This window comes from Phacochoerus africanus, chromosome 12 (genome assembly GCF_016906955.1).
Source record: "Phacochoerus africanus isolate WHEZ1 chromosome 12, ROS_Pafr_v1, whole genome shotgun sequence".
Lineage (NCBI taxonomy): Eukaryota > Metazoa > Chordata > Mammalia > Artiodactyla > Suidae > Phacochoerus > Phacochoerus africanus.
In genome coordinates, this window is record NC_062555.1 from 29,334,509 (window position 1) to 29,343,892 (window position 9,384).

The 9,384-nt window shown below is 60.0% G+C and overlaps 1 protein-coding gene across 1 annotated transcript; it reads right to left on the reverse strand.

The window, feature by feature from the left end:
• Window positions 1-6,402: 6,402 nt before the first annotated feature.
• On the reverse strand, window positions 6,403-8,937 carry PHLDA3 (pleckstrin homology like domain family A member 3). Its single transcript, XM_047755302.1, has 2 exons — window positions 8,350-8,937; window positions 6,403-7,094 (listed from the first exon to the last, which is right to left on the reverse strand). The coding sequence occupies exon 1, from the start codon at window positions 8,779-8,781 to the stop codon at window positions 8,410-8,412; it is 372 nt and encodes a 123-aa protein (XP_047611258.1). The 5' UTR covers window positions 8,782-8,937; the 3' UTR covers window positions 6,403-7,094; window positions 8,350-8,409.
• Window positions 8,938-9,384: the final 447 nt, after the last annotated feature.

The window sequence follows — 9,384 nt, forward strand, 5'->3', positions numbered from 1 at the left end:
CTCCCCGCCCCCATCTCCCTGCCCCCAGGTCTCCCTCCTCTGTGACCACCGGCCCTTCTAAGCCAGTGCACCTGCGCCTCCCCTGCTCTCCAGCGGGCCTAGCCAGGCGGCTTGAAGAATCCTCCCAAAGAACACACATAGGAGTTTCTGCCCTGACTCAGCAGAAATGAATCTAACTAGCAAAAGTTCCTATTGTGGCTCAGCAGGTTAAGAACCTGACTAGTATCCATGAAGATGCCAGTTCGATCCCTGGCCTTGCTCAGTGGGTTAAGGATCCGGTGTTGCCAGGAGCCCTGCTGTAGGTTGTAGACTCGGCTCGGATCTGGGGTTGCTGTGGCCGTGGTGTAGGCCAGCAGCTGCAGTTCCAATTCGACCCCTCACCTGGGAACTTCCATAGGCCACAAGTACGGCCCTTAAAAGCAAAATAAAGTGAAATAAAATGCAATTTAGAAAGAAAGCAAATTAAAAAAGAAAAATACAGAGACACAGAGTTTCAAGAGCCCAGTGTTCGCTGCAACCTTAAGTACAACAGAGAAGAAACTCACAGAACATGGGGATGCAACTCATGAGGGCTGGGTTTGTCAAATAAATAATAGTCAACAGAATAACAGAGGCATGAACATATGGAATGACATGGCCTCATAGCACAACAGATGAATACATTAAAAAAATCAAAATATTGGTGTTCCCATTGTGGCTAAGTGGTTAACAAATCCGACAAGAAAACACGAGGTTGCGGGTTCGATCCCTGGCCTTGCTCAGTGGGTTAAGGATCCGGCGTTGCTGTGAGCTGGGGTGAAGGTTGTAGATGCAACTTGGATCCTATGTTGCTGTGGCTCTGGCGTAGGCCAGAGGCTACAGCTCTGATGAGACCCCTAGCCTGGGAACCTCCATATTCTGCAGGAGCGGACCCAAGACAGGGCAAAAAGACAAAAAAAAAATCGAAATATCATCGAATACACACAGTATGACCCCAAGTGTGAAAAGAATTACCTATCACGTAGAATCATTATGCATTTACATACATATTGCATAGGAATAAATGCAGAAAGACAACACCAAAATGCTAACAAAGGTTATCTATTTTTTTTTTTTTGTCTTTTTGTCTTTTCTAGGGCCACTCCCGTGGCACATGGAGGTTCCCAGGCTAGGGGTCAAATCGGAGCTGTAGCTGCCGGCCTTCACCACAGCCACAGCAACTCGAGATCTGAGCCGCGTCTGTGACCTACACCACCACTCACGGCAACGCCAGATCCTTAACCCACTGAGCAAGGCCAGGGATCGAGCCCACAACCTCATGGTTCCTTGTCGGATTCGTTAACCACTGAGCCATGACGGGAACTCCAAAGATTATCTCTAAAAGTCAAACATGAAGGTGGTATTTGTCTCCTTCTTTCTATTTCTCTGTCCATTCACATTTTTCTTTAGTGAATGGACGTCTGTAATAACATAAAGGGCTGCGTGTGAGCAGCAGCTTGGCAATGGTGCCCACTGCCTAAGGAAAGAAGAGGGACCGCAGCCCATGGCTCCAGAGCAGCCGCCTCCTAGGGCTGACTTTGGCACCCCAGGGCTCTGGGCCACCTCGCCTTTTCAGCCCAGGCACCTCTGCCCAGGCCATGCCCTCCGCTGCATGGTCCCTGCTTTCTGATAGAACCCTAGCCTCCCCTGGAAGGGCCTCCTACGATGTCCCACATCTGGCCCCACCCACCTCCCCAGCTCTGTCCCCAGCACACGGCCCCTCTGTCCCCGTAGCCAACAGTGGTGCTGGGCACAGGTGCGCAGACAGAAAGCCACAAAGCCGGGAGGGGCTGACTGGGGAGCCCTGAGGGTTCTCCCTCCCGTGGGCCCTGCCTCTCCCCTGAGGGTGGCAGGACACTCCACTGGTGTCCCTGGGCCATGGCACCGCAGCTCCCAGCCTGGACGCTGAGAGCTGACCGGTGAGATGGGAAGGGTGAGAGAGCCAAGCCTCCTGACCCTGGGCACCATTTTCAGTGCTTAAACATTGGGAGTCCCAGCAAAGGGGGTGATTGGTCACCCGGGGGTGGGGGCACTGCCACATGGGGTCACACCTGCGGAACCCACAGCCTTGTGCTTGCGCCCAGGTCATGAGACAGACAGCATCCAGCCAGCCTAGGAACGGCATTCTGAGCGACCCACCCCACCACCTGCCACCACATCATTCCCACCGCCCCTTCCCACACATAATGGGGAGAGGGGGTCCCTCCATCCTGGGGACACCTTCCTCCCTGTGGTTAGATAGATCCACCCCTGTTTCAAGGCCTGGCTGCCATCCCCTCTCCAGGAAGCCTCCTCCACTGAGCCCAGAGATGGCCCCTCCTCCACCCCACGTGCCCCCCTCACTCCCTCCTCCCCGAGAAATCATGGGACACTCACTCACTCACTCACTCACCCAGTGAGAGGTTTGATGTGGGGTCAGGAGCACCCGCCTGGAGGCGCACAGCCATGTTGAATCCCCGCGCCACCCTCGGTTAGCTGCTGTGTGATTTCAAACACGTCACATGACCTCTCTGGGCCTCAGTTTCTTAATGTAAAATCTAACCAACGACCTCCGTGGCTGGGTACGTGATCCTGTGTGCTGACCGTGCGTCAGGCTATCACAGTGAGCCTGCTGACCATTTGCTATCAGGCCTGTGAGGAGCCGGCCGTGTCCCAGAAACTCAGGGGCAGCAGAAACAGAGAAGGTGGCTGTCACCAGAGAGTGCGGCAATAGGAGAGCTGTGGCCAAGGACAGAGAGCAGTTCCTCAGCCTGCACAGAGTGCAGAGGCTCCGCGGGGGAGGGGGGGGAGGCAGGGGGCAGCAGGGCACAAAGGCTTCTGCCAGTCCAGGACCAGGCACTTAGCGTGCAGGGGCCCCAAAGGGACCGGGGTGGGGACCGTGGGGACAGATGCTGGAAAGAGCCCTGGCTTCGGAGGACTCACTAGGAGCTGAACTTCCTCCTGGGCAGCAGGGAAGCCACAGGAGGTTTTTGGTTCTTTGGCTGCACTTGAGTCATATGGAAGTTCCCCGGGCCAGCGTGCAGTATGCCACAGCTGTGGCAACACCGGATTCTGAACCCCCTGTGCCAGGCCGAGGATGGAACCAACGCCTGCACAGCAACTCAAGCTGCTGCTGAGACAGTGACGGATCTTAGCCCACTGCACCACAGCGGGAACTCCTAGTGGGAGGCTTATTTTTTTTTTTTTTTTTAGGGCTGCACTTGCAGCCTATGGAAGTTCCCAGGTGAGGGGTCAAACTGGAGCTAAAGCTGCCAGCCTACGCCACAGCCACAGCAACACGAGATCTGAGCTGCATCTGTGGCTTACACCACAGCTCACAGCAACACTGGATCCTTAACCCACTGAGCGAGGCCAGGGATCAAACCCGTGTCCTCATGGATTTTAGTCAGACCCATTATAGCTGAGCCACAACGGGAACTCCCCGTGGGATGTTTTAATCGGGAGGATGGAAGGCATCCCAAACAGACATTCGGGTGGATGGAGGCTGCCGGACCTCGCACGTGCATGGCCTCCCAGCAGCTTGGCACACAGCGAGAGCTCTGCACCCTGGGCCTGATGGGACCACTGCCAAGGTGCCTCTGCACCCCAACTTCTGGGAAAGGCCAGACCCCAGGGTCACAAACCATGGTGCCCCTCCCTCCCACGGCAGTCCCAGCTCTCAGGCTCGGCTTCTGGCTCTTTGCACTCGACTCATTGTCTGCAACACCCTGCGACGAGCTGGCTCTTGCCAAAGCTTGGGCTCCCAACCCCAGCTCACCTGAGCAGTGCCAGCCCAGGCCCCACCCACAACCCAGCCTCAGTGGACTCCCAGGCTGCCGGGCTGGGACCTGCCCTGCTCTGCTTTCCCAGCAGTGACTCAGGGAGCAGGCAGGGGTGAGGCCTGGCAACAGCCCCTCCCTGGCCTCACCGCGTCCTCAGACCCAACTGAGCAAAGTTTTTCCATCTCGTGTCTGCTGGCTGGCGGGGGCCTTTCCATGCCCTCGAGAAGGCCTTGACCCTGCTCTGTGGTCCAGCCCAGCCCTCTCGGGTGAGGCCCTGCTCCCACCTCCCAACTCAGCTAGGGTGGGAGGCCAGTGTCCCCAGAAAGCAGGGCGTCCCCTTCCCCAGCAGAGACACAAAGACACCCCAGAGGCCACGTTGCTCTTAAAAAATGTGTGAGCCCCAATCCTGGCGCCCTAAGGGAGCTATAGGGCTCTTACAAATGGCAACTAGTGACAGTCCCTCTTCTAACCATGCCACTTGCAGGGTGTCCACTGAGAGCTGGCTACATCTAGTGTCCGTGCTGGGGGCTCCTCCACCCTGCAGAGGGGCTGAGACGCTCTGAGTGAGGGGAACAGCTGAAGCTGGGGAAGCATACCTGGAACCCACAGAACTGGGTGGACCCCAAAGCAGGGGCGCCAGAAGCTGGAGCCCGCCTCCCCCTGCATGCCATGCCCCACGCCAGCTGTGCCCCCACTGCCCTGGCAGCCTTGCTTCTGAGACAACCCCTCTAGATGGGCGAGGACAGCACGGTGCCAGGCCAGAGCCGTGCCAGCGCCCTTATGCAGCTCATGCACTATGGGCACGGCGGGCACTTCCTCTCCCCTCCAGACCATGGGCTCAGGTCAGGTGTTTCTTTCTCTCGTGTCCCCAGTGCCCGGCACAGCACTGGCTGAAAAAGGCATTCGCGTGTGTGCTGAAGGACCGTGTCCTGGGTCCCACTTCCACTTGGTCACAAACACGCTCCCACTTCTGGGTCCGGACGCCTCCCCGGATTCCCACCATCAGCATCAAAGTCACCTTTGGGTCTGATGGAAGGGCAAGGAGTCTATTTGAGGCACGATGGAAAATGTAGAGCAGGGTGAAGACCCCAAGCCTCATGGAGCTCGAGCCAAGGAACCAGTGGCGGACCCCAGCCTCTCTCCACCTCCCCCACCCGTGTAGAAATCAGTGCTGTCCCCCTCCACCTTCGTCCCCAAAGCTCATGGCAGACACCACCAACTGATCACAGCACGCCGGGTAGGCACTAACTAGAGCTGGCACAGAAGCTGAGGCTTATGTGCCATCTTCGGGCTGGGGGTGCAACAGCCTGGGGAAATCATAAGTGAGGTGTCTGGGAGTTCCCGTCGTGGTGCAGTGGTTGACGAATCTGACGAGGAACCATGAGGTTGCGGGTTCGATCCCTGGCCTTGCTCAGTGGGTTAAGGATCCGGCGTTGCTGTGAGCTGTGGTGTAGGTCGCAGATGCGGCTAGGATCATGCACTGCTGTGGCTCTGGCTTAGGCCGGTGGCTACAGCTCCGATTGGACCCCTAGCCTGGGAACCTCCATATGCCATGGGAAGCAGCCCTGGAAAAGACAAAAATTAAATTAAAAAGTAAAATAATATAAATAAATAAATGAGGTGTCTGTATAAATGCCTTTGTAATTTCTAAGTTCTTATTCAATCATGAGATACAGTTCCCTTGGGGACAAGGGACCAACGGGATGTGACTGGAACGGAGGAGGATGCTGATGGGAAACGAACACGGTGGAAGCACTGAGACTCCAAACCATGGCAGGGGACACCCAGCCTCCCTGCTCCTGCCGGACTCGGAAGCAGCCCACCGCTGCACCGGGCAGCAGGGGAGGCTGGACGTGGCTTACCCAATTAGTTGTTTCTATGTCACTCAGGGCAGCTATGTCACTGTACCTTGGTTTCCCCTGTGCTGAAGTTATTCCCTTTAAACCATCCAGTAAGGAAAACACACTGTGTTTATTTTTAGGCCACACCCACAGCATGCGAAAGTTCCTGGGGCCGGAGATAGAACTGCACCACTGCCGTGATAACCCTGGATCCTTCACCACTAGGCCACCAGGGAACTCCAAGACTTACTGCGTTCATGCACAAAGCCCAAGTGTGCAAATGGCAAAGAGATAAGCCCTGGCCAGCAAGCAGAGCTGCCTCCAGGAGCACAGGCCGAAGGGGCATCTCTCTGGGATGTCCCGCTGTGGCTCAGCAGGTTAAGGACCCGGCATAGGGTCCATGAGGATGCAGGTTCGATCCCTGGCCTCGCTCAGTGGGTTAAGGATCCCGTGTTGCCTAAGTCACAGATGTGGCTCGGATCCCATGTTGCCATGGCTGCACTGTAGGCTGGCAGCTGCAGCCACGGCTCTGATTCGACCCCTGGCTGGGGAACTTCCATGTGCTGCAGGTGCAGCCATAAAAAAACAAAAGGGGCATCTCTGGAGACTGAGCTGGCCAGGGCAACACCTCCCATCCCAGTCTCATAGTCTCTCCCTCCTAGGAACTCTGAGGTCCTGTCCCCTGGGCTCCAGGGTCTCTCCCTCCCCAGCCTGGAAGTTTAGGGGTGGGATGCAGACTGGGAAAGTGGGGGTGAGGAAACAGATGTTCCAAACACCAGGTCTTTGTGGGCAAAGAATTTCATTCAGTGAACAGTGTGAGCGCTGCCTTTGCAGGCAGAGCGGCGGGTTGGGATAGGCATGAAATGGTAATGAAATGGTAATGGCTGAACCCCCGCCCACCCCCACCACCTCCAGGCCTAGCACTGCAGTGGGGGGAAGATGGGCGGGAGGGGGAAGAACTGTGCAAAGAGAGGCCTGAATGGGTGGGGGTCCCAGAAGGACCCAAGCAGCAGACGACCCCCAAGCGTGGGCCGCAGGCCCATCAGCGACCCCCGCCAAAGTGAATCCAGAGGGGAGTTGGGGTGGGGAGTTTCCTCTTCTGAGCGTCAGGCTGGCCTCCTGAGTCCTGAGGCGCTGGCTGAGCGCCCCCGGGGGTCTGCCTTCCTCCAGGCACGGCCCAAACCCGGGGACCAAGAGCAGTCCGCAGGACAGATGGCAGGGCATGGCGGGAGGGGTCTGTGATGCCAGCTCCCGTCACCATCTCGGAGGCCAGGCGGGTGGCTGCAAGGCCTGAGCTGGTCCATCCCGAGAGTCTGCATCTCCAGGGGCTGAATCTTCATCCTCAGCCCCACGGGGCCATCTGCCCTCCTCCCAGGCCCGGCAAGGCTTAGGTTCCCACGCCTCTTCCACGCGTCCATGGCTTCCACCCTGCCCGATGGGGCAGTCGGCCCCCAAAAGCTGGAGAGGCAGGGGGCTGGTGAGAAAGAACAGCAATTAGGACGGCAGACACGAAACGGGGCGATGAGCAGCCATAGGAGCTGTTTTACACTAGAGCTGCCCTACCCGACAGCAACCACACAACACCCTGGACCATGGGTCCCTGAGGCCTGGGGGATCCAGAGGATCAGTTCCCAGGATGTAGGTCTGCTCCCGCGGGGCCTCAGCCTCCTGCCACTGCTCCGAGAGGAGGGACCAGGAGGGTCAATGGGTGGGCAGCACCAACCAGCAGGTGCCTAGGCTTGCAGGGGGTCCACCTGGTAAGGTGAGAGGCCGCAGTACGAGGGCGGTGGGGGGAGGGGAGGGGGCAGAGGGGCAGGGGATATAGGTTTTCAGTGACAGCCAGATCCTTCCCCAACCCTGCTCCTGGTTCCCACAGGAGGGAGCGGCATCTGGGGAAGAGGGCACAGGGCCGGGAGCCAGGGCTTCTGGGTTCTATTCCTGGTTCCTCCCCTCCGGCTTTCTGACCACAAACCTGCCCCCACCCCCTGCCCTACTGCCCAAGGAGGATTAAGACATCACAAATACCTCACCGTGAGGCCATCCCCCCACCCCCTCCTCGGTCCAGAACTCAGGGGCGCTCAGGGGCACCCCTCTAGGCATCAGTGGCCTGGCCCGCCCATCCACCACATCCCCTGGGTTTCCCAACAGCTCAGCCCTGGGACCCAAAGCCCACAGTCAAGAGTGGGCAGTGAAGCTCCCAGGCCCCACCTACCCAAGCCCCCACCAGGAACCCACTTTGGGAGGTGGGACTCCCTCTTCGGGTCCCAACCTGGTGGGACCCCACTAGTTGGGGGCAGCTGTCCTCCTACATCAATTCCTCGCTCACCCTCCCAACCAGCGCCATGCCAGCAGAAGGGGCGGGGCCAGTCCATGCCCCCTCTACCCGCCCCTGGCCCCAGAAAGCCACAGCCCAGGACCCCTGCCCTGGTGGGTAGGGGCCAGCAGCCTGAGGAGTTATCCTGGCCTCCTCCACCTGAGTCAGGGCAGAACCAACCTGGGGAAGGCCCCTCCTGCCCACCTTCCTCAGAAGCAGGGGTCACTTTCAGGTCCCCACGCCTGGTGCCAGGGGAAAGTCAGGCTCTCCGCCCCAGGCCCAGCCCTACCGGGCTCGGTGGCCCTTAGGAGGGTCCAGCTGTGAGGTGGCACGCGGGTGGGAGGCCCCCATTTTCTCCGCTGAGGAAAGGAAACGGGAGGGAAGAGAGAAGGGGACCTCGGACCCCAGGGCTCACCTGACACCACCTCCGCGCTGCGTCAATGGGCCGCGTGGAGCGGAGACGTTTGCCCGCGGCTTAGGACACCAGGGTCCCGGCCCCCAGGCTCTGCCGCGCGCGCACCGTCTGGATAGCCTGCTGGTTCTTGAACTTGACCAGGCCCAGGGTGATCTGCGCGTTCCAGCCGGGGTCCTCGAGTGGGCAGCGGAAGTCGATCTCGCCGCCGCCCTCGGTCACCAGCGTGAAGTAGATGTGGCGCCCCGTGCTCTCCACGCACTCCACCGCCTTGATGCGGGCGAAGCTCAGCTCCTTGGGACGGCCGCCCGCGCCCTTGGCCTCGAAGAGCTGCAGCCCGCGCTCGGTGAGCACGCAACGCTTGCGCTTCCACAACTGCAGCAGCCCGCCACTGCGCTTCTCCAGCACGCCCTCCCGGAGCACGGCCGCCGTCATGGGCGCGGGTGCGGGGCCGGGCCGGGCCGCCCCGCCGGTTCTCCGCACGAGCTCCCCGCCGCTGCTCCGCGCCGACCCCGCCCCGGGCCCAAGAGCCCCGGCCGCCCGCTCACCCGATCGCTGGCCCGCTCGCTCCGCCGGCTGTCTGCGCGTTGGGCGGCCGCTCCGGGGATGTGCCCTCACATGTCCCGGGCCCGCCTCCTGCGCGGCGCATTCCTGCCCGGCGGGGGGCGGGCCTGCCCTCCCTCCCCTCCCCTCCCTTGCGCAGCCCGGCCGGCCTGGGGGCGGGGCGCGGTCATCCTGCGGGCCCTGGACGCCGGGCAAGGGGCGCAGGGACCGAGAGAGCTGCTGACCCACGGCCGGAGCCCTGGGGCTCCTCCAGATCTTGGACTCCGGGGGTCGCTGCTTGGGAGGAGGGGTTGCTCCGCGGTGGCACTGGTTGGGACTCGCACCGGGAGGGGTGGGGGCGCGCGCCAGACAGCTGCTGGATGCTTCCCAAACCCCCGTCCCTGCCCCCTTTCCCATCTTGGCCAGCTCCTGCCTGGCATTGCGAAATCAGAAAAATGAGGAAGATCCTGTGGTTGGGATGGGGGAAGGGGCTGG